This window comes from Physeter macrocephalus, chromosome 21 (genome assembly GCF_002837175.3).
Source record: "Physeter macrocephalus isolate SW-GA chromosome 21, ASM283717v5, whole genome shotgun sequence".
Lineage (NCBI taxonomy): Eukaryota > Metazoa > Chordata > Mammalia > Artiodactyla > Physeteridae > Physeter > Physeter macrocephalus.
The window spans coordinates 101,845,321-101,869,847 of NC_041234.1; the positions used below are offsets into that span (position 1 = coordinate 101,845,321).

The 24,527-nt window shown below is 52.2% G+C and overlaps 1 protein-coding gene across 5 annotated transcripts in view; it reads left to right on the top strand.

Annotated features, from left to right (window-relative positions):
- The window catches only part of BCORL1 (BCL6 corepressor like 1), a 60,030-nt gene extending 40,676 nt beyond the window's left edge, over nucleotides 1-19,354 (top strand). For all 5 annotated transcript variants that reach the window (XM_028482660.1, XM_007103038.4, XM_028482661.2 and 2 more), the window contains 6 exons: nucleotides 3,154-3,375; nucleotides 5,486-5,652; nucleotides 6,458-6,603; nucleotides 13,415-13,492; nucleotides 15,077-15,230; nucleotides 18,451-19,354. In XM_028482660.1, coding sequence (XP_028338461.1) covers nucleotides 3,154-3,375; nucleotides 5,486-5,652; nucleotides 6,458-6,603; nucleotides 13,415-13,492; nucleotides 15,077-15,230; nucleotides 18,451-18,733 — 1,050 coding nt within the window. In that variant the 3' untranslated portion in view covers nucleotides 18,734-19,354. The remainder of the gene's footprint in view (nucleotides 1-3,153; nucleotides 3,376-5,485; nucleotides 5,653-6,457; nucleotides 6,604-13,414; nucleotides 13,493-15,076; nucleotides 15,231-18,450) is intronic.
- Nucleotides 19,355-24,527: the final 5,173 nt, after the last annotated feature.

Genomic DNA, 24,527 nt, shown 5'->3' on the forward strand with positions numbered 1-24,527 from the left:
ACAAAGTACTCAAGTCTATTTCTTCATCTTTAAAAATGGAGATGATACTTCATGTCCTTTCCATCTCAAGAGGGTGCTTGGGGGAAGAAAGGAGGCAACGGATGTGAAGGGCTTTGAGAACAGTAAAGTGCTCTCTCTGAGGCTGGTGTACATCCTCGAGCTTCAGGCCAAGGTAAGAATGAGAGGACAGAGGCTCAGAGAGGCAAGGTAGCAGTGCCAGTTCCCTGGGACCCCCAGAGGGGGCCTAGGCAGGAGAGGGGAAGTCTGGTCTGTGCTGGGTGCTCTGCTTGCATGATCGCTCTTAATTCCCACAGTAGTTGTTCTCATTCTGTGGTGAGGAAACTGAGGCTTGGGGAGGTTAGGGGACTTGTTTGAGGTTCCTCGGTGACCCAAGTGAGAGACTTGGGGTGTGAGGCCGGCCTGGCTGCCCCTGGCACACGCCCCCCACTCTTTCCCTGTGTCTCCACCCTGTGAATGGGTGGCTTCTGTCTATCTGGGAGACACTGGGAGAGGGGGCAGCTGGGCAGGGAGACACTGCAACCCTGAGCATCTCTGGTGACAGGTGGGCATCCCCCTCCCCTGCTCTTCCCCACACACTCACATGGCCCCGTCCCACACAAAGGTGACCAACTGCCTGACGTTCAGCAGCACACGCTGATGCTTCTGTCTGGTTATTCTGCCTGGCGGTGTGTCCACCGAAATGTTCTCCCAGAGAGGTTTTCTCCCTTCACAGGGCCTCCCTTTCTCCCTCCCGCCTTTCTCTCCTAGTCACCACCACCTGCTCCAGTTGCCCCCATGGCACGGTGCTTTGTAGTGGGAAGCAAGGTGGTGGGAGGGCGGGGAACGCACCTGCAACACTAAAGCTGGGGCATCGGCCAAAGGCTTCTTCCCACAGGGGCTCCGAGCCAGGGAGGAAGTGGGGAGGTGGAGATGGTCCCCATTTGCTCTTGCTCCTCCCTCAGGCCGCCTCCCTTGTCTCTGGCAACTCTGGCCCCTAGAAGGAGAGTCACCCTTTGGCTCCTGGCTTGGCTTAGCAAAAGCCTGGGTACTTTACCCAGCATCCTCCAGTATCACCATAATGCACCTCTATCCTCCCGGCAGTAAAGCAGCATTCTACACTCATAGCCGGTGCCTTCCTGCTAGCTGTCGTACCTCTCTGCCCTTTTGGGATGTGGACATATAGCAGCTCTTGTCTTGGGATTTACCAGAGGAAACAAATGCCTGGGACCTTGTCTTTTCCCTGCTTCCATTCTTTTCCTGACTTCGTTTCTTTCTAGGCAACTCTTCTGGCTGCCCAGGGCTCTACATATAGCTGCCTTGGGTCAAGTCAACAAATGCTTGTTGCGGTGATATGCCCAACCCCGAGTTAAGTGCTGTAAGGAACAAAAGAGAAGATGAAAATGCGAACCCTGACCCCGGGGAGCTTCAAACGTAGCAGGGGAGGCCAGGCTTGTCCGTGAAACAACTGGAGGAAATTGACAGTCAGACATAAGGCATTGGATTATGTGATTCAGACTAGGTGTTCTGGGTGTTGCAGAGAAAGAGGGCAGTGGGGACCAGAGTGTTGTAGAATGTTGTAGAAGACTCAGGATTTAAGTGAGACCTTGTTGCTCTAAGGGACTTGGGTAAGTGGGATGTATTAGTTGTCTATTGCAGTGCAACAAACTACCCTAAGGTTTAGCAGCTTAACCCAACAATAAACATGTATTATCTCGTACACTTTCTGGGGGTCGGGAATTCAGGAGCAGCTTCGCTGTGTCTGGCTTGGGGTCTCCCGTGCGTGAAGTTGCAGTCATGGTGTCAGCCAGGGCTCCATTCATCTGAAGGCTTGACTGGGACTGGGAGGATCTGCTTCTAGAGTGGCTCCCTCACATGGTGACCAGTTGATGCTTGTTGTTGGCAGGAGGCCTCCTTTGCTTGCCCCATGGGCCCCTCTAAAAGGGATGCTTGAGTGTCCTCATGACATGGCAGCTGGCTTCCTCCAGAACGAGTGATCCAAAAGAGAGCAAAGCAGAAGCAACATTGTCTTTTAGGACCTAGCCTTGGAAGTCACACACTGTCATCTCTGCCTTCTCCTTTTGGCTACACAGATCAGTCCTCTCCAGTGCAGAAGGGGGCCACACAAGAGCATGAATATCAGGAGGTGGGGATCATCAGGGGCCATCTTAAAGTCTGATGAGGGCACATTCTTGTCCTCGGGCCCCCCAGTGATTCATACCCTTCCCCATGCAAGTCATACCCTCCTCTCCCAAGGCCCCCCCAAAGTCTTGTCCACTTATGGTATCAACTCCAGGTTTCGAATCTCATCATCAAACTTAGGTCCAAGTGCAGATGAGGCACCTTGGGTCTGGTTCCTCGAGTACAGCTCCTCGAACACAGTTCCTCCCCATCTGAAGTCCCCTCCCTTCATCTGAAAGAGACAAGTTACCTGCCCCTATAGACTCACTAAACTTTGCTGGGTCAGGCATGGGAACCTGCTCTAGACATTCCAGTTCAAGATGGGAGGATAAAGGAGACATGCAGGGGTCATTCGTGAGGAAAGGACACTAACGTTTTGTGAGCACCCACCTTGTGCATTGTTCTGGAGCCGCTCTAGTTTATTATCTCCAAGACCCCGCAAGGGAAAAAGTGAGGCTCCGAGAGGTTGGGTCTTGCCCCAGGTCTTATAGCTAGTGGCTGGCAGAGGCAGGAATCAAAACCCGGTCTGTCTGCTTCGTGAGCTTGATCGCTTTCCACCAGCCCAGGTGGGCATGAGTGTGATCGGGGACACAGTGTGGTGAGAGGTGGGAAAAGCCCGGTGAGGGTTGGATGTGGGGGAAAGGTTTTTGCAACAAGAGTGAAAGCTTCCACAGCCGTGCCTCTTTAGTGAAAGCTAGCTGTCTCCACTTCTCTTTACTCTGAGAGTTTGTTCCCGCTTATTTATCGAGATGACTTGTAAAAACCACAATAAACGGGGACCGAGGCAGGTAAAGAAGGCATGCAGAGTGCTTGAGAGAGGCTGGGATGTCTCCTCAACCTGTGCTTTCCAATCCCATCGTTATTCCTTGGTTTCTGGGGTTGAGGACTTGAGCCCCTTAGCCCCTTAGCGTCTGCTCACCAGGTAGAAATGAGTGGGGACATGTTCTGATCTAGGACTGCGTCTCTGCTTTCCAGGGCAAAGGGCGTTGGAGCCAGCAGAAGACACGATCTCCCAAATCTGCCACCCCAGCGAAACCCACAGAGCCATGCACGCCCTCTAAGTCCCGAAGTGGTGGCCCAGAGGAGGCCTCCGAGTCACCTGCAGCCCGGCAGATCCCCCCAGAGGCTCGTCGGCTCATAGTGAACAAAAATGCTGGCGAGACCCTCCTGCAGCGGGCGGCCCGTCTTGGCTATAAGGTAAGGAGCCCCCCCCAGCCACAGGATGCCATTGCCCGAGCATCTGTGGAGAAGCTTCTCCCCATTGGCTCTTCTGTGGCCTGGGCAGGGCTTGGTTTGGGGCTTGAGCCCAGGCTGGCCTCCTCCTACTGCGCAGACGGCCTCTGGGGCTGCCTTGACCCTGGCATGGTGTGTGGGAGTGCAAACCCTTTTGAAAGGCAATTTAGGATGAATAGAACTGAAATGGTAACACAATATCATCCAGTACATTCCTAGGCCAGAAATGGGATTTGGGGGTTTTTATGTCATCTTGAATTTCCCTGTGCCGTGGCTCCCCCACTCAGAGAGGGATGGGGGTGATCATCGCTCACTCTTTACATCCCTCTCCAGCCTCCCCTCGTTTTGGCTTCTGGTAGTGGGGGGGTCAGGAGTACATTGGAGGGGCAGAGATGAGCTCACCCCACCTTATGCTACTTGCCTATGGATCGAAAAGAAATTAGGAAAGGAAGCTGGTGTTTATTTTGTCTTGTTGAGTTCTCATTACGTCGTGTCCTTTCATCTTCACTGTAAGCCTATGGCAGTAGGTTTTATTAACCCCATTTTATAGGTGAAAAAATCGAGGGTTTAGCACTGTTAAGTGATACATCCACAATCACTTAGCTACTACGTGTACATGTGAGTCTGAATTCACACCAAAGTCTTTTTGGTTCCCAAATGCCAGGGTAGGGGCAGAAGCCTGACTCATTTGCCATCATTCAGTTACCTTGTTGGACATTTTTGTTGATATGAGCTCCTCGACCATGTGCTTATGCCCGCCACACCAATTATTTCCCCAGGATTTGCTCTGAAGGGTGGAGCTGCTGGGCTTTAGAGTAGGCCCTCTTTTTTTTAAGGCTTCTGACACCCATAACTGACTCATTTAAAGACAGCTGCACTCCCAGCCAGCCTGGTTGGCATGGGAGAGCCGCTTTGACAGTGTCTTACGGGCAAGCCACGTATCTGTCTCGAGCACCTCGTGTGGGGGCCTGGGTAGCTGCCAAGGGAGATCGAAAGAAAAAATGATGACCAACGCTTGCCCTTTAAGTGAACTTCTTTTACCTGGGGCCAAACCAGCTAACAGGAAACCACAGGCCAACCAATCAGGACAGGGCAAGAGCAAGTTGGACAGCCTGTCATGGGAGGGAGGGAGGAGTAGTCTGAGGCCTGGAGGAAGAGGCAACATCTGCACTGATGAGGAGGGTAGGGGGCCTTGTGGTCCCCTGGGTAGAGGCAGCGGGCACACACAGGCTCGCGCGCTCGCTAGCTCTAGCCAGCCAGCCAGTGAGCTAGCTGTCAGTCAGGACGGCTGAGTCCCATCTCACCAGGGCCTGGGGGAGCTGATGAGAGGCCCTTGGTAGCTGCTGTCAGCCTCTTTCCCTGAGAAGAGGGGCTGCCCCTCCCCTCCCCACCAGCGTATTCACCAGCCTCATCCTAGACTAGCTAGGCTGCTTCTAGGCCTGGAGTCCCGCTTCTGGCCCTGTCATCTCAGCCCAGGGAAGCTAATCATTGCTATGGATGAGTGACCATACTGGCTTATCCTTGGAACAGTCTTGATTTGAGGGGAGGGCTGGAATTGACTGCCCAGGGATAAACATCCAGCGATAGTACTTAAAACAATTAAAACCAGCATCCAGGGATAGTACTTAAACCAATTCTTTCTTCCTTGTTCTCGAATTACTGCCAGGGGCTGTGCTTGCCAGCACATGTCTCATTTCTCTGGTCCGGGGCTGTCTTGAAAAGCCCCAGACTACAGAAAGAGTGCTCAGACACTTGAGGCCTGAGGGTTTAAGCTCTGGGTGGGCAGGTGAGCCGCTCTGAGGGCCTCTCACGCCAGCAAACCACACCCAGATGAGTATTCTCGGTCATTAAAATTGTCTCCCCATGGCTGAGGACACGGCCCAAAGTTGAGCCCCTGGCAATGGCACCTCAGGACTGATTTTGTTGGCAAAAGATTTTGAGATTTGCCTGTCAGTCTCTGGACTAAAGAGCAGGTTCTGAGACTCTTTGGACATTTGGAGAGCTTCAAACCTAACTAGGGTGATTTCCAGAGTTCGGCCTCTGTTTGCTCACGGCGCTCTCCCTGTTCCCACAGGACGTTGTTCTCTACTGCCTCCAGAAAGACAGTGAAGATGTGAATCACCGTGACAACGCTGGCTACACGGCCCTGCACGAGGCCTGCTCCCGGGGCTGGACTGACATCCTGAACATCCTGCTGGAGCACGGTGCCAACGTAAACTGCAGCGCGCAGGACGGCACGAGGCAAGAAGGCTGTTCCCCTTACCCCCCGCCGCCCCCGCTCCCCGCTCAGCCCCTCCCTCAAGAGAACCTGCGCCAGTTCGGACCGGTTTAGGGCAAGGCTGGATGAGTTCCTGCTGGCCAGTCCACATTGGTCACTGAGGGGAGGCTGGTGTTGTCTAGGGATCATCCTGTGCACCTGTCTCAGGCAGAATCTCGGGCTTTAGGAATTGGGAGGTTGACCTTAGGGTAACATCCCAGATTTGATTATTGAATTGATCTCTGTATACTTAAAAAAAAAAAAAGACACCTGCCATTGTCTTAAAGAAATTGCACCCATTCTCCTGTGCTCTATTCGAGGGCCTACTTCCTGGGTGAAACTGGGACAAGTTGGATGCCGAGTGGGGGGACTTGGGTCAAAGGATGTAGGCTCTGCTTGGCCACCGGCCTGGTGTGTGGAGCAGCTCTGCTCATCCGTGCTCTGGGGCAATCATCTGGGTTTTTCCATTCATATCCCCCAGCATCTGCTCTAAGTTTATCCTCAGTCAGGGGCCCGTTCTGTCCTGAGCTCCAGAGCTAACAGCAGAGCTCCATTGTGCCACAGGGACTGTCCCGTCATGGTGGGGGAAAGATAAGAGAGAGAAATGGGAGGGAGGAGAAAGGTAGGGTTAGAGGACAGTGCAGGCCAGCAAGTGGTTCCCCTGCCCTAAGTCTTACCCATGTTACACTGGGGTCATCTCAGTTTGCTTTCCCTGATGAGGTGGCCTGAGGCCTAGACACCCAGGTTCCCACTTGGGCCCTGCTGTTCTCACGCTGTATCACCTCGCAGGCCAGTTCATGATGCGGTGGTCAACGACAACCTGGAAACCATCTGGCTCTTGCTGTCCTACGGGGCTGACCCCACGCTGGCCACCTACTCGGGACAGACGGCCATGAAGCTGGCCAGCAGTGACACCATGAAACGCTTTCTGAGCGGTGAGTATGGCCCAGACTCAAAACCTCGTTCCTGGGGCTGGTCTCTGATCCCTGAGCTCCCGAGATGCCCTTCATCTCCCTCCATCTCAAGCACCTCCCATGAGGGGCGTCAGCCCTCTTCACGGGCTTTCCTTCTGGTGGCTCAGAAATCTCTGTGAACTTTAAAAAATCAGAAGGTCGCTTCCTCTTGTCCCTGTGCTTTGAGTGTCCACATCACACGCATCCTCTTCAGGGCCCTGGTAGCCCGCGGGGACCCATTTCCCTGCTTGGTATGTTGGGAGGCCTCCCTGTGGGACAGAAGCCCCACTAGTAGATTTAGTTGGGGGCAAAATGTGTGGACTTGTGCTTTGAATGGTGTGTTGGTTGCAAAGAAGTGACACTTAACATTTTGCTTTTGTTTTTGCACTTTGTACTTTCTCCCTGTTGGTGATCAAAGTCCAACCCTTGGGACCCCTCCGATACTTTATTCCTCACACTCTGTGGTAACTGTGATGTTCCCTCTGCATCCTCCTGTTCCTTTCTCTTCCTCCCTCACCTGCCCCCTCTGGAAAAGTAGTGTTAAGGCCCTTGGCAAGGGCCACAAGCCAACTTGCATTTATTTTCTTATTAGCGGATGACAGCTGTTTGTCTGCAGTTAGATAGCTCTGCCGAGTTGGGCAGCAGGGAGGAGGGAAGGAGGGAAGTCTAGCTTGGGCATGCTCAGTGGGAATCTCCTCAGACTTGACCTCCGAATGAAGGAACCCCGCCTCCTTCGTGACATCACAGCTTGGCCCTTGCACTAGCAGTGACTTCTTCAGGCTGCCTGAGCGGCACTTGGTCAGATGGAGCAGCTGGGAGCTGTGTCCGCTGATCCTCCTCGGAGGCTTCAGTGTTTGTGGTACAGCCCCTCTCGCCTGGAAGCCCACAGGGCCAAGGATTTGCCCGAGGCTGCTCCCTCTCTCCTGGGCTGTGGCCTCAGTCCTGAACTCCCCGCCCCCCCCCCCGCCCCGCCTCCCCCAATACAGTCCTGGGCTCCCAACCAGGGGCTCATTTGTTTATTGAACAAAGGTTAACTAGGTAGCTGATGATGGAGGAAGAAACAAAGGAACCTGAGCTAAAGGTCCCCATGGAAGGAGGACTAGGTGGGAATTGCCTTCTAGGTACTAATGAAAGCTGGAGGGGGAGCGATCGGAGGCCACTGAGGGAGCCCTGACTCCTGCTCGGCCAGCCCCCATCCAGTCCTCAGCCAGACCAACTCATCCCTGCCGGCCGGCCGCCGCCGTGTGCAGGCCTCCCGCCCCCAGCAGGAGCCAGCCTCACTGGCTGGGGCAGGAGGACTGCCTCTTCCCTCTGCCGGCTCTGGGGTCCCAGGCCCCTGTCTGTGAGGGGTGGAGCCGCTTGGGGATGCTCCTTCAGGCATTTGTTTTGGGCCAGTGAGGACTCCTGTTCACTTTAGCTGGACCATCACCGGGCGCGGGGCTCGGGGCAAGCCACCCTCTGTGGCCTCTTCCTGCATCCCACGCACCGCACGCACTCTCCTCCACGCGCACACGTGTTGTCTGCACTCCACACAATTCCCAGGAAAAGCTGGCACACGGGAACATCCAGAGCATCTCAACATGATAAAAGCACTGCACGAAGCTCTCCTTTGATCAGCAGGTCTCATCTAGGGGTCTCTTTGGGCTAGAGACTGCCCTCCTGAGGGCTTGGGGCCCTCTGGGTCCAAATAAAGCTGTCTCTGACCAGTTGTAAGCAAAGTCTTTTCTTCTCCGACCCCTTCTCCAAAATCCCCAAGGAGTTTGAATGTTGAAACCATTTTAAGTAGTTAATAAATTAGAAATAAACACGTTTTTTTCTCTTCTTCTCATGTCTGTTAACTAATCCCAACTACTAGAAAGCCTTTTGATACCTCCTTAAACTAACTTGAATGCTAGTCTGTGTTGCAGACGCAAGAGAAGACTTTTCTTAATTCTGGCACTTCCTAACCTGTCCAGGCTGAACACCTTCGTTCAAATCTTGACATTGTTTCTCAACTTTATGGGCATGGAGCTATAACTTCATAGTGGGAGCCAGGAGCTGAAAGGAGTGTTAAAACTGGGCCACCTCTTTTCCATGCAAATACTGAGTGCCAATTGAAGACAGAGCTCTGACTGGCTGTTAGGGAAAGTGCTCATTCTGGCTAGGACCTTGGCAGCCGGGGGAGGCAGGCACCGGGAGGAGGGACTTGAGCCCAAAGGCTGTTTTAGGGGGATGAGAAGTATTACTCAGGGCCTTTTTAAAAAAAAATTATTTATTTATTCATTTATTTATTTTTGGCTGCATTGGGTCTTCGTTGCTGCGCGCGGGCTTTCTCTAGTTGCGGCGAGCCGGGGCTACTCTTCGCTGCAGTGCACGGGCTTCTCATTGTGGTGGCTTCTCTTGTTGCAGAGCACGGGCTCTAGGCCGCACAGGCTTAGCTGCTCCACGGCATGTGGGATCTTCCCGGACCAGGGTTCGAACTCGTGTCCCCTGCATTGGCAGGCGGATTCTTAACCGCTGCGCCACCAGGGAAGTCCCCCCACCCCGCCACCGCCTTTTTTTTTTAATTGAGAAACTCACCTAACAGGACCATTTTGAAGTGAACAATTCAGTGGCATTTTGTACATTCACGATGTTGTGCAACCATCACCAGGAGCTTTTTCGATTCCTTGAACCGGGTATTTCTCTTTTTTCATCTCCATAGCTCTCCCCTGCCCCAAATCTCAAGGAACCACTGGGTAGAGTGGCTGCAGGAAGCACCACGAGGTTGAGGGTTGGGGAGGCCCCTACACCTAGATGCCTCCGTGTGGACTTCCGGATTTCTTTTTACCTTGCCTGTCTGGCCGAGGTAGTTAAGAAGCTTTTTGCTCTTCATCCCCAAGCATTTGCCTGACCAAATTCTCCATAGATTAATTGTCTTCTTCCTCCCCTAGTGGAGATCCCACTGGGCAGCAAATGAAGGCGAGTCCCTGTAGGGTGTAAAGGGCAGAAACGGCGAGCCAGAGAGATTATCAGGGTTGTGCCTCATGTAGAGCATCCCTCGTTTTGTGCAAGTCCCCTGTTCTGGAAAAGTCTGGGAATCAAATCCTCTTTTAAATATAAAGGGATGGTATCCTGTGTGAATTCTTTTGTAAAGCAGAAGATGCTGGTAATTCGTGTGGGTTGAAAATGTGGATTTTCCTACATTGGCTTGGCTTAACACGAGGCCCATTCCTCCTGAGATCCTGAAGGGTATAGCGGTGCTCCTTCGTGCGTTCGTTCATTCGTGAGTTTATAGAGCACCTATTAGGTTTCAGGTACAGTTCTTGGGTACGGGAGGTCAGACAGTGAACCTCTTCTCTCTCGTCCTTGGGCTCGGAACACCAAGCCATCCAAACCTTCCGAGAGGCCTTTGGAAGACCTCCTCCTTGGGCCAGATTACAGGCAGGCATGTGACTGATTTCCCTTTGACCCTTTGAAGAAAAGAATAATATCCAACCTACCCAAGGGAAAACAGATTCGTTTTTCGTCCTCTGTCAGAAAGAATGTGGGAGCTGGGGGGAATTGTTGCAGTTTGGGTTGGGGCATTGGAGGAAGTATCAGGACTGCTTTTCCTTCCACTGATGAAAGGGTTAGCAATTTACCACTTGAGGTCACTGAATCACAGGTTTTTGTTTTTCCTGCCAGAGACCTCAGCCATATGACCCCATGTCGAAGACGGCTTGTTTTTTGTTTTTCTCTCCTTTCATGTCCCTCAGCTGGTGACTTGGTTGGAGGAGATGGGGAGGGGTATGATGGGACCCTGGGACATAGACAAACTCTGATTGCCCGGGTCATGGCTCACATTGAGTACTTTAAAAAAAATTTTTTTATCAAGGCAAAATTCACATAACATAAAATTAACCATTTAAAAGTGAACAATTCAGTGGTGTTTAGTGTGTTCACAGTGTTGTACAACCACTACCTCTGTCGAGCTCCAAAGCATTTTCATCCCCCCAAAATGAAACTCCATACCCATTAAGCAGTTGCTCTCTGCTACCACGCCCACCCCCCAGCCCCCCTGGCAACCACCTGTCTACTTTGTCTCTATGTATTTGCCCATTCTGGACATTTCTTATAAATGGGATCATACAGTATGGGGCCTTTTGAGTCTTACTTCTTTCACGTAGCATCATGTTCTCAAGGTCTGTCCACGTAGTGGCATGTTTTTAAGGCTGAATAATATCCACTCGTGTGGATAGATCACATTTTCTCTTATCCATTCATCAGCTGACGAACATTTGCGTTGTGTCCACCTTTTGGCAATTGTGCCTAGTGCTGCTGTGAACACGCGTGAACAAATATTTGTTTGATTCAATATTTGTTTGTTTTCAATTATTTGGGGTATATACCTAGGAGCGGGATTGCTGGGCTGAGGGTTCTTTTTGAAGTCAAGGTAAGAGAAAAGAACTGAAAGTTAAGGGGAAGGCAAGGGAGAATCAAGGAAAAGGAGTCACTCCTCATCCTGATTGTATGAGAAGACATGTGAGGAAACGTGCCTCAAAGCTGCCCCATCAAGCAGACCTTGATGGTTTCTCTTGTATGCCACTCGTGGGCCTGTTCCGACTTTGGCATCTTTGCCTGTGCCAGTTAACTTTGGGCTGTCTCAAAAAGGCAAATTCACCTGCAAATGACAAAGATCTGTCGCCAGTGAGGAAAATTAGAGGAATGTGCCAGGGGCTCTGAAGGCAGCTCCAAGAGAGGAACCCCAGGAATGTGGTGAGCAAGGGCTGCTCTGATGGAGTCCTCGTGTGACCTATGCGGGGAACAGCAGTCACTGGAATGCATATATTCCGGACCCAGGCTGAGTAAGCACATGACTTTATAGTCTCGCCTTATAGTAATTTCTGCCCCGCCGCCCACTTTTTTCCCCATGTGTTTATAATGCTCTTACTGTGTGCCAGGCACCTGGGCTTCGGTACCAGGGAGACGGTGATGAGCAGGACAAACGTGGGCCCTGCCTTTAGGGAACTTACGATCTCATTCCTTTATCTTCCGGGACACCTAGCACAGGGCTAGGCACAGAATAGACACCTACCTGACAGATGCCTTTGGAAGGAATTACTTCCAACTCCCAAATGGCACAGGGTACAGAAGAGGAAATAAGCTGGCAGCCGTGACCTCAGAGTTTTTTCATAGAATGCACAAAAGATGTAATGTACATGACGAAAGGTTTTCCACTCTGGCTGCTCAGCCATTACTTGAATGCTTCTCTCTGACTGCCTTTTCCTCTCAGAAGAAACCCTTCATCTCCTAGAAGGTTGCTAGAAAACGATTTCTTTCAGTAGCTCACAACAGCTGATGGGCATTTTTGCTGATAGAATGTGTGACCCAAAGGGAAGATATATTGGACCCTGGCGGTGCCTTCCATCTGGGAAGCTTAGCTCTGCTCCTTTAAGAGTAGCTGCCAACTTCCTCCTGGGATTTGGTTTTCAGGGGGCACCCTCACCTCACCTGTGCCCTTTGAACTCTATCCTGTCCTGTTGCCCAGGTGTCACAGCTAAATCAGCTTGCCAACTGTACTACGTGGCATATTGGCAACCACTGGGCCATGTGCCCACAGATGACACAGTTGAATTTGTCATGGAAACCTGCTTTTTGTCCACGTGGGGCTGAGAGGTGAAACAATTCACCTAGATGATGCTTAGCTAGGGAACTAGGAGGCTAAGGGGTGACCTGATGTCTGTTCTCAGATCAAGTAAGCAAAGGGTTTAAAGTGGGGTTTTTTTGGAGAATTTGGTGGTCCAGTGGTTAGGACTTGGTGCTTTCATTGCCAGGACCTGAGTTCAATCCCTGGTCGGGAACTAAGATCCCGCAAGCCATATGGTGCAGCCAAAAAAAAAAACCCACACTGAGTCCTAACCCCTTAGCCTCCTTTCTTCCTAGTTTCATCCATGTTATAGTGTGTAACAGTACTTCATTCCTCCTAATGGAGGATTGGATAATATTCCATAGTGTTTATCCACATTTTTTTATCCCTTCATCAGCTGAATGACATTTGGGTTGTTTCCACTTTTTGGAGATTGTGAATAGAGCTGCTGTGGAACATTCATGTATGAGTTTTTATTTGAATACCTGTTTTTAATTCTTTTGGGTATATACTTAGGAGTGGAAGCAATAGGTTTTCACGAGGATAAACTTGGCCATTCCCCTCCCCACCATGTTTTCAAAGACGAAACAGAAGGAATTATGCTTCCTTATCTTACTTTGAATTGGCAAGATCGCCATTGGATATATGAACGTTGTGACCAACAGGGAATTGAAATCCTGGGATAGGTCTAGGATTCTGCTTGCAGAGTAATTCCCTACATCATTTGAAGCAGGGGTCGCAGGCCTAAATGCCTTCAGGCTGATCGTGTTAGAGAGCAGAGCAGGCTGGGTGGGGCCTGCTGAATTGGAGAATGCACATGTCGCCTCTCCCTCCAGCCAACTGTTGACATGTAGGAATGTGGATGCAGTGTTGCCAGATATCCTGATTTTTTTTCAAGAAAAGTTGGAAATCCGAATTTTTAAGTGAAATTTCCCAATTTTAAAATGTTAGAAGTTAATTAAATTATAGGGGTTTAAAACACTGGGCCAAAACCTAGACAGTAAGCGGGCTAGATTTGGCTGTTGGCTGCTGGTTTGTAACCTCTGATGGATAGCAGGAAGCGGATTTCTCTTGGGTCGCTCCCAGCCCCTCTTATGGTCCTTCCTTTCCATCTCCCATTCTCCTAACCCCATATGGATATACTTTGCTTCTAGATTCCTTCTCTAGCCTACCTCCTTTTCTCAAATCCCTCTCTTCTTTCATCAGATCACCTCTCGGATCTTCAGGGCCGGGCAGAGGGTGATCCTGGCGTTTCCTGGGACTTTTACAGCAGTTCTGTGTTGGGTAAGCTTTAAGTGGGATTCTTCCCACCCTTGTCTATGGCTCAGAGGTTTGGGATCTGCCTTGGGTTTCACTGATTCTTCTCAAAGCCAGGAGTGACCTAATGGAGGTAGCCCTTCTTCACCCGTTAGTAGCTTACAGACCCTTTCAGCCCACACTCTAGCCCATGCCTCCCCCAGACTCAGAACTTGTTGGCCAAAACCAGGAGATGCCACTGATTTGGAGAAAGCCATCCGTCATTAGCCCTCTACCACTCCCCACCTTGGGCACTTTAAAACTTCTCTCTTTTCCAAGTCCCGTTCTCCTCCGTTGCTTTGTCCTAACCCTGCCAGAAGCACCTATGTGCGTTGCCACCTCTTCTGGTGTCGCTCACACTCCAGAGGGACCCAGGTCCTCATCTGGCAGCTGCCATTCCCTCCCTACCCTGCCCCCAAGATGCACACAGAGTTTCTGAGATAGCTGCTGTCTCCCGAGCCCTTAGCCTTCTGGCCTGAGCTTTCCTTTGTTGGGAGAGCGGTGAGCCTTTATCTGTGGCCGTCATCCGGCATTCACCCATTGGACCAGGGGCTGCAGATCGAGGGAGGCACCCACTATTAAGCTTGGGGGAAGCTGGAGCAGGAGAAGCAGGCCACACCGAACACACGGCTGGGGAAGGGATCAGGCTGAGTCCCCTCCGGGCTTTTGGGGACGCCAGCAGGCAGTCTGGTGGCTTGGGAAAGCTGCGGTTTGAAGGGCAGGTGTTTTCCCTTGCCTTCGACTGCTGATGACATCTTCAGGCTTCTGTCTCCAACAGTTGGGCAGCGTATCCTTCACACCACCTTGCTTTTTTCCAGTTGAAAGGTGGAGGAGTATAAGGAATCTCTGGCCACAAAGTACTACCTCTCGGGGCTAGAACTTTCACATGCCCTCCCAAGGATGTGAGCCGTGAGATCAGAGACATTTGGCCCCGAACGGGGATCTGGTTGTTCGTCTCCTGATCACCCACCGCCACACCTCTTTATCTTGTTGGAGCATTTCTTTTTATTTATTTATTTATTTTTATTATTATTTTTTTTGTGGTACGCGGGCCTCTCACTGTTGTGGCCTCTCCCGTTGTGGAGCGTAGGCTCCGGACGCGCAGGCTCAGCGGCCATGGCTCACGGGCCCAGCCACTCCGCGGTATGTGGGATCTTCCCGGGCCGGGGCACGAACCCGTGTCCCCTGCGTCGGCAGGCGGATTCCCAACCACTGCGCCACCAGGGAAGCCCTATAGTTTTTTTTTAACATAGTTTCTATACTTCTCATATTGAGTTTATTCCTGTTTATATGCATGCTATTGTCAAGGAAATATTTTCTCCCAGTTCTAGTTGGTTTCTTTTTTTTGTGGTACGCGGGCCTCTCCCCGTTGTGGCCTCTCCCGTTGCGGAGCACAGGCTCCGGACGCGCAGGCTCAGTGGGGATCTTCCCGGACCGGGGCACGAACCCGTGTCCCCTGCATCGGCAGGTGGACTCTCAACCACTGCGTCACCAGGGAAGCCCTGGAGCATTTCTTTTCTTTGGTTTTATGCATGTAGCTAAGTCCTAATTCCCTGTATGATGTCTTTACAGAGGAAAAAGACGGGTTTGCCTGTGACCTCCTACATAATCCTCCTGGGAGCTCCGATCAAGAAGGAGATGATGCGGAAAAGGATGATTTTATGTTCGAGCTCTCAGACAAGCCTCTTCTCCCTTGCTACAACCTCCAGGTGTCAGTGTCCCGCGGGTGAGTGTTTGAGAGATCTATGAGGACCAAGCACTAGGAGCCTGGCAACCCTGGCCCGCCTCCCTGAGAATGCTGGAGTTCTCCAGAAGGTAGCTGAGACCTGGAGAACAAGTGCTAGAGCATAGGAAAGATAATATATGACCAAGTCCAGCCTGACTTTCCAGCCCAGATTAGATATGTTCAGAATAGCTCTAGGTACATTGACTATGTGTGTTTTCCAAAACCAAAATCTAGATTCACTCTCTGAAGGATTTTTGCCCTGTTCCTGGGTGTAAGAGATGATCTGGGAGATATTTGGGCTGGTGAACTATTAGAATCTCTGGAACATTTTTGTGGTTTCTGGGGACAGCCAGACAGAATATTTGAAATTGAGATTCTTGGAAAAGCCAGGACATATGGTTGCCATAGCTATGGGGCCACCGGGGTCCTTAAGTAATCCACAGGCTGGTTTCTCATTGCCTTAATGTTGGCGAGATGATGGCGTGGCTGCTGTCCTCTCAGATTACCGTGCATATTATAACGAGGATCACCCATTTTCAGAGACTAGGATATACTTGATACTTAGCATTAGACTGAACCCAATTTAATCTTTATTTGATGATTCAGAAGGGAGTTCAGCAGCCTGCAGGGCCGTGGCTGTACTGGTTAGGAGGATGCAGGATACACTGTCCTTTTGTTCTTGGCCTCCATCATTAAGTGTCCTCTTCTTGGTGTCTTCACATATTTCAAATACCTTTGCAGACACTTTTAAGGATACTTTTTCTTTGATATCTATTTTTAAAATATCAGACCCTATTTTTTTTTAAACGAAAGCACATGAAGTGCACATGATAGAGAGACGGGGAGGGAGGGGGCAATGGATTAGGAACCCTGTGAGGGAGCCCCTCAGTTGACGACTCTAACCATTAGACCACAGTTTCTTTGCATCCCTTCCCCCCTGGCCTGATAAGAATAAAAATAGCCTCTATGATGACACTAGTAGGGATCAGGTTTCACGGGCTTTGGGTCCTTATTCTTCTGGGCATAAGCTGATCCCTGAGGGCGGGGCTGGGCCTCTGGGATATAGTATTGCACAGTTAATTAATTCCTCCAAAGTATTCAGCACCTCCTTCTCTGAAACAGGATCTTGGGCCCCAGGCAGTAAAAGGACCAGGGTAGTGTGCTTTAGGTGCGGACAGAACACGGGGCAACCGAGGGCCGCGCACCACTCAACAAGCTGGGCGGCAGGCAGGTTTTCCGTTGAGAGCTTGGTACCAGCCGAGCTGGTTTTCCTGATGTTACATCCTCCAGCGCCACTTCTGAATCTGCCCTTCCACACGGCTACAGCACGATGTGAACATTTATGTTCTTAAAGAAGTGTGTGTGTGTGTGTGTGTGTGTGTGTGTGTGTGTGTAGAATGATGACTCCGAGGCCCTGTGGCTTTCAGAAGTGCCTTCTGACTCATCAAAGCAAGACTGAATTGTGATCACCAATGGTAATGTTCTGAGGGGGTTTTTCCTCCATTCTTGGAAAGCGATGTCCAAGTGTCTGGCATCTGTAGTCCCTTCCCCTTAACCCAGAGCACCCTGTTCCCTGATTGTGTGAGGTGACAGAGGTCATCTGTCATTCGGAAGAAATGCTGCCTTTTAGGGTTGAGGACTGTGGGTCTGGGTAGAAGTTTTAGGTGCTGTACAGAACATTCAATTCCAGAAACATGTCTGAGGGCTAGGATATAGCTCTGGCCTTCAAAGGATCTCCAGTCTGATAGAGGACACAGACAAGTATACCATTAACTCCAATAAAAGACCAAATTCCTAAGCAGATTTATTATTGTAAAAAACTCAAACAGTTCAGAAGGGTGTCAAGTGAAAAATAAAAGTTCCAGTCCACCCCAAGTCCCCATTCCTGTGCCACAGAGAGAACCACAGTTTACATTTCTTTTATATTCTTCTGAAATGGGCTCTGTTACAGGTATTATAATAGGGGTACAAGCCAAGTGCCGTGAGACTGTGGAAGATGGGATGAGCAACCGGTTACGTGGGGGGGCTTCACGGGTGACAGGGGGTCTGCGCTGGGCCAGTGAGGAGAGGAGGATGGAGGGTGTGGCACAAGCAAAGGCACTGAGGCATTCAAGCTCAGAAAACAGGGCTAGTCCTTCATCAAATGGCTGGCACTTGGTGGGATGGGGATACGTGAGAGAGAGAGAGAGGGAGAGGGAGAGGGAGAGAGAGAGAGAGGGAGAGAGAGAGAGAGGGAGAGAGAGGGAGATTGAATGGGGTCGTGTTTGAATGAGGTCTTGCATGATAATCATGCTAAAGAGTTTGAAGGGTTTTTTGCTGGAGATACTGGGGATCCATTGAAAGTGGTTTAGGGAGCGAGTGAAAAGGTCCGACATTCTTTTTAGAAAATGAAGAATAACAGAGGACCCAGTGAGGGTGGGTGGGGGGTGGCTCTTGGCAGAGGGAAACCAGTTAGGAGGCTGATGCAATATAGTCCAGGCTAAAAGTGGTAAAGGCTGGAAGTGGGACAGTGGAATGGCGAATGGCGAGGAGGGACAGCCCTGGAAACAGGGACCACTGACATGGGGATGCAGCATTTCCTCGTGGTTTAGTCAAAGCAAGCGTTTGGCCCGGGCCAGCCTAGCAGCCCCCCTCCCAGCTGCCCCCAGGCTGTCGCCCAGTCGGGTGTGCTCAGCAAAGTCAGACTGGCTGTAGCTGTAACGTGAGCTCTGGCCCTGCAGAAATGATGGTGCTCCGCTGGAGAAAAAACTTGTCTAATGCATTCCAGAGCCAAAGAGAAATGCCTTTTGGATTACCCGCAGTTTAGGCCTTTCTCCACGGCTCCCCCTCTGCCGGGGAAGATCCTGGAGAACAAGGAGGCAGGGGAAGCAGGAGTGAGAACAGGAAAGGGAAACCAGACAGGCTGGCAGGGATCGCTCGGGGCAGAACTGGTCCCAGCAGATGGCAAATTCCAGGTCATGGTGCGGGTAAGGCCTGGGGAAGCCTGCTCCCAGTTTTTGGAAGAGGTCACTCATGGGTTGAGTGCTCGCCATTTAGCTGAAAGCTGGGCCTGCCAATGTAGGGGACAGGAGAAAATATTCACCTCCGCTATACCCATGGGGTCTGTGGCTTAGTGGAGGGTGGCCAGACTGGCAGCCCTCTCACCTGCTCCCAGCACCCCACCCCCGCCGCCCCGTCCCTTTGGCCCCCTCCCCTAACTCCCATTCTTGCCCTTTTCTAGGCCCTGCAACTGGTTTCTCTTTACCGACGTCCTGAAGAGGCTGAAGCTTTCCTCGAGGATCTTTCAGGCTCGGTTCCCGCACTTTGAAATCGCCACCTTGCCCAAGGCCGAGTTCTACCGGCAGGTGGCCTCCAGTCAGCTGCTGACCCCCGCCGAGTGGCCTAGAGGCATGGATGCCACCTCCGCCCCGGGCTCCTCTGAGACTGTGGAGCTGGTGCGGTACGAGGCGGAGCTGCTTCGGCTCCTAGGGTCCGAGGTGGAGTTCCAGCCTTGGAACAGTTGACCGGGGAAAACAGCCCCTCCCTTTTCTTCTTTCTCCTCCCAAGTTCACCCTTCCCCCACCTCCCATGTCTTTCTCCCACCGAGCACCAGACTGCAGAAAGAGGCAATAATACGGACCAACAAGAAGCCGCCTTATCAATGCCAGCATTAGTGACTGGATTGTTTTTTTGTTTTTTTGTTTTTGGTTACAGTTAGTTCTCATCTCCCTGTCATCGTCATTGTTGTTGTGGTTGGTGACGGGGGTGGAAAGTTGAACTCCACGTCTGAGGACAAGAGGTCCCAGGGGTGGTGGGAGGTGGCGCCAGGGTCCCTTGGACTGGCTTCCTTGTGTGTGACCAAGACCAAACCTGGGCCCTGGGTGGCCACGGCCTGTCCGGAGGAGAAATGAGAAAAGCCCAAATCTCTGAGCGCCCCCTCTGTTCCCCTGTGTTCTTTTGTCTTCCATAGTATTTATTTTATTAGTATTTAATTTGTATTGTTTCATTGGTTTCTGATAAGTCTGTATCACTGTGACGATTTGAGACAACTTGTTGTATTGAGGGACTTTCTTCACCTCCTTTCTTTGTCTTTCTCGATTAAGCTCTGAAGCTGTTCCCTCCCTCTGAAAAAGTTACTCCCAGGTTTCTTTCCACCACTGGGGAGGGGGCGGGGAGGGGTGGGGGGGCCATTGGCCTGTGACTAATGATGGTGGCTGGTGCTGGCCCAGGTCTGGGGGGTGGGGGGTGAATCCTGAGTCTTTGGTGCTCACCCCTCCCCCAGTTTTTCCCCCGTTTCACCCTCCTGCCCTTTGCAGCAGCCCTGCTGTCTCGAGATTAGTGTTTACTGGGGAGGGGAGGATTATGGGAGTAAGGGGTTAATGAGTTACTCTTATGGAGGAGAGTTGAGAATGGGTCTGAAGGATAAGGTAGCCCCCTCCTTGCTGTCCTCACTGCCCTCCTCAGAGTGCACAATATGGGTTTGTTCCTGCAGCTTTCCCCCCCCGCGCCCCCGGCCTCCCTGGATACTGAGCCTCTCAGCTCCCCACCCTAGCCCCCATCTCTCCCCCTGGCCTGACTCAGAGCAGCCCTTTCCTCTCTCTTCTCTCTCCTCCCTCGTTCTCCCTCTGACCCCACCCCTGTTCTCCTTTGGGATCTGCAGAGGGCTCTGGGATTGCCTGCCCGATGCTAAACCCAGGCCTCGGCTATTTCCTAGGTGGAGGGCAGGAGACTGGTCTCCGGCCGGCCTCCATTCCTGCCTGGGGACCTGGGGCTGAGTGTGCGGCCCTACCAGGCTTCCCTTCCAGCGCTGGGTTTGTTCGTGTAGAGAGAGGGAGGGGCTTGGGCTGCTTCCCTGTCCCGGCCCACTCTGTGGCGTTGTCTTTCCCACTCTTGTTCTTATTTTTCTACCAATTGCTATTTTTCCGAACAATCCTTGTAGAGAGTATGTGCCATCCAAAGGCGGGAGGGCCTCCCTATGGCCAGCTCTGGTTGGAGATGGTACAGTTTTATTGTACAGGTGCTAAAACAACAACAACAAAAGAAGAAAATGGAAAAAAAAAGGACAAAAAAAAAGGCAAAAAAAAAAAAAAGCCAGTTTGAGGATGGGACAATCTATTCTCTGGAGACTCCTGAGCCTTGCAGGAGCATTGGTGGTTATTTTCTTTGTATTGTGTTTGTTCTTTGTTCCCAGGGGGAAGTTCTAGGCCCCCTTCTGTAGGACTGCTCCCCACCCCCACCATACTGCCCAGTTGGTTTTGAACAGTTGTTCTCCCTTTCTAAAAAAAAAAAAAATATATATATATATATATATGTGTATGTATGTGTATATATATATATATATATATATATATATATATAGTTGAGGGGTTTTTTGGGGTTTTAATTTTTTGGTTTTGTTGGGGTTCATGGTATTGTGTGGTTTATTTTATGTTTGCCTTTACTTTTTTGCATTTGGGTGTGTATTCTGGCTGCCCTTTATGTTTAATTTTAAGCAACTGGCTGTGGAGTCAAAAACACTTGCATACTGAAAAACCTGTGTCAGGGCTTCTGTCTCCTGTCTTCTCTCCTCTCCGTATTGGCTCTTCCTTGGTTACAGAAGGTGGGCATCCCCATGAAGTCAGTGGGGAAAGCCCTGATCCTGCTTTGCAGTTTTGGGTCCTTATGGGCACAGCAAATGAGGACAAGGTGGAGTGGCCAGTGAGCATTTGGGTCACTGGGGCAAGATCTGGAAAGGAAAGGAAAGGAAAGGCAGGGGCAAATCCTGGGGGTGGGCCAGTGGGGAGAATTGAGCACCTGCGCTGGTTTGGCGTGGGGGTGGGGCGGGGGTGGTGGGGTCCCCCCGCGCGTGTGCACACATTCCTCATTCTGCACAGGGAGGGACCGTCTTTTAGGCGGCTGTGAGGGATGTGACCCTCTTTTACTCAAGGAAATCACCTGCCTGCCAGCTCTCTTTCCTGCCCTGGGCCACCTGTGTCAGCAGCTGACTTCATGGTCTTGTCACTGCCCTCACTGTCATGCCGGTGTGCCCCCTGCCCCCCTACCCAGTGCAGTCTTTCTGTGGTTCTGCTTTCCTAAGACCCAGCTACTGTGGAGGCAAGATGCCCATCCTGGATTTTACAACTTTTCTCCCTACTTCTGAAAACCAGTGGTAGAAGCTATGATTCCTTCTGACTGCTGGCTCCTGAATGAGCCCTTATTGTTTGAGGGGAACGGGGTGCCTGCAGGCCTGGGATGAGGCCCTTTTAAGCTATGTTCTTAGGACCTCTCACTGTGGCTGCAGTCTGTGCAGAGCCGTATCAGCGTACAGGCCAGGGGTCTGTGTGTCTGGCGGACGGGAGTCCAGCCAGCCCCAGGAGGGATCTGTGAGCTGCTCAGATGGAGGCCTTCACTTACCCACTTTCTGATCCTGAGGCCTCGGGTTCCCAAACAACACCTGAGGCCATGTGGCGAGTGCAAGGATCCAGCTAGGCCAAGGATGCTATGGGAGCTCAGAGGGAGGGGCAGGGGCACAGGGTTGCTCAGAAGTGATGCCTAGTTGACAAGCAGGAAAATGGGAATTAGGGGTGGTAGGGAAGAATCTTTGAACTAAGGAGACATCTGAACACAGGCTTGGAGACAAAGAAGGGTAGTATGTGCAGGAAACTACAACGCACTTCAGTGTCACTGGAGCTTTGAAGGTACAGGTGGGGGAGGAGGGTGTAGGAGCCCTACCAGCCATGCCAGGGAGTATGGCTTTGACTTTTGCCTGAGGTGATGGGGCACTATGGGAACTCTTTAAACCAGGTATGACAGAGTATTTTTTTGTTTTTCTTTTAATACATTTGGTAAAAATGTGCTGGAGGAGGACAGGCGGGGTGGGGTGGGAAGGTGATTCCTTGAGATTCAGAGGAAAGGATGAAGGGAGAGTCGGGGGGATGCTATAAGGATTTACATTTAGGGCAGGAGGGGGATGCTGTGGGCAAAGTCCGAGTGACCCCAGAGGAATAGGTGATGGTCCTTCGGGGACCCGTGGACAGACAGCCATGGGCGTTTGGGGTGTGTGGGTGTGCACACCCCTTTATTTCTCTGGAGAAAGGGGATGAGTTAAAAGCGGGACCAAACAGCAGTTTCTTTTCTTGCTTTTGGGTTCCCTTCCCCACACCTTTTCTGGAGTCCTCTCACTGCCCTTCTGCCAGAGTGGGAAGATGAAAGCAGGAGGTACGGACTGGGGAAAAGCAGGAGGTAAATCTGCATCCCTGCGCCGGACTGGGCTGAGGACGATGGCCTCTTATTAAGTGATCTAATCCTTTCAGTGCGGCCTAGGGGAAAGAGCCAGCCCACCACTTACCATCTAGGCTGACTTCGGGTGATAGAGAACCTAATCTTTCGAGCCTTCATTGCTCCATCTGCCAAAGGGGGCTCAATTTACTGCCGACAGAAGAGAATCGTACTGAGTAAACATGGCTGTTTAGCTGAAGTTAGTTCCTCCTACATGCTGAGGTCACGAGCTTACAGTTAATGATGGTCTTACCAGAATGTTCATTTTGGGGGTGCAGGGTTGAGAAGGAGGCCCTGTTCAAGTCTCCGTACTCCGAGAAGGACGACCCGCGATCTATTTGGGTTGGGTGGGGGGAATTGGGCGGTAAGCTCCTACCCCTTCCATATTTTACCCTATGACGGGGAAGCTTGTTGGGTGCTTTACTGTGTCCCGTCCCTGCTAAGACAAGTGCGTGTGTGGTTTGCGGAGGATGAGGTCCGCCCCAAGGGCGGCCTGCTTAGCTCCCAGGGGGAGGGGCCAAGTGCTGGAGCCTTCTGGACCCCGCAACGGGGCGGGCCAGGCTCCACGTGTTCCCCGAGACCACGGGTTTCCATGGCGAGGCGGTCTGCTAAGCTGCAGCGTTGGGCAAACGGACTCGGACGCCTCCCAGGATCCCGGGCTCACGCCGCGGGCGGTCGGGGCCCTCCGCGCGCAGACGGCTGTCGCGGGTGCTTCGATCACCCTCCGATTTCAAGGTTGAAAGCGGCGGTGCGTGCAGGTGTAGCTAAAGGCAGGCCGTGGTGGGGAGGTGGCCAGGCCGGGCGCCCCGCGGCTGGGGGCGGCGGCCCGGTCTCACTCCCGCCGCCCGTGCGGGAGTGGCGGCCGGCGCAGGAGGCCAGGCCCGCCGCGTGCTCACCTGCTAGTCCCGGAGGCTGGGGGTGGGGGGCGACGGGGCGGGGCCAGGGCGCGACCGGCCAATGGGGAGAGGGCATTCATTCGACTGCTGAATTCCCCCTGGAAAGGGGAGGGGGAGGGGGCCGGGGGGAAAGTTCCAAGCTACGGAGCGATGGAAGGCCTTGGTGGGGGCCGGAGCCGCCCAGGGACAGTTTGGGGCGCAGGGTCAGGACAGAGGCAGAGGAAGATGCCGGCCGAGGCCGCCTCCGCCAAGAGCGGCACGCCCCGCCCTGCCCGCCTCTCCCTTCCCGGGCTCCGCTGGGTCACCCGCCCGCCTGCGCCGGCTCCATAGCGCCACCTGCTGGAGGTCGGCCACACGCCTGGCGTGCCAAGGCCGAGGCTCTCACAGGCTGTGACCGCCTTGGCCTCCCAGGCCTGGGAGCGGCCGGCGGGGAATGAGCTCACTCACCTCGGATCCAGCGGCTTTGGAGCCGGAGGCAACCGCCCCTTTAAAAATACATGATGGGGTCAGAAAGACTGCGATGGTGAGAATAACTTCTTGTTCCGCCCCTCCCACAGGGCCTGACACCTCTACCACTCAGTCCCACCCAGGGGTGAGGAAATAGTGATGAGTCTGTCCCAGGAAGGGGGCAGCAGAAAAGGGCAGGAGTTCAGAGTCTTCGGGGCACCTGGTGGCAGCAAGGCACTGCTGGAAGCAGCCTTGGTCTCCTTGTGGACCCTGCTGTCCTGGGGTGGCCGCAGACGTGGGCAAGGGAGGCAGCTGCCTGCAGTGCTATATGAGGGGAAAAGAGCCGTGGTAGCCCCCAAGTATGGGTTGTCCTTTTCTCGCCCCTCTTGCATGCCTTAGTATAGGGCTGAAATCCCCATGATTAGAAACAGGACTCACTCATTCTTTCAATAAACATTTATTGAGCACCTACTGTGTGCCAGGCACTGTGCTAGGCGCTGGGGATACATCAGTGACTAACACACAGTCCCTGTCCTTGAGGAGCTCACAGTCTATCGGAGGGGAAACATACATAAACACATAGCTAAGGAGCTACCATGTGCTAAGTGCTACGATAAGAGGTATATACAAAGTGCTGTGGGAGCTCAGAGGAGGGAGTAATGCATCAGCTGCTGGGGGTGAGGAGCAAGTCTCTTGACTCTATTAAACCATTGCAAAG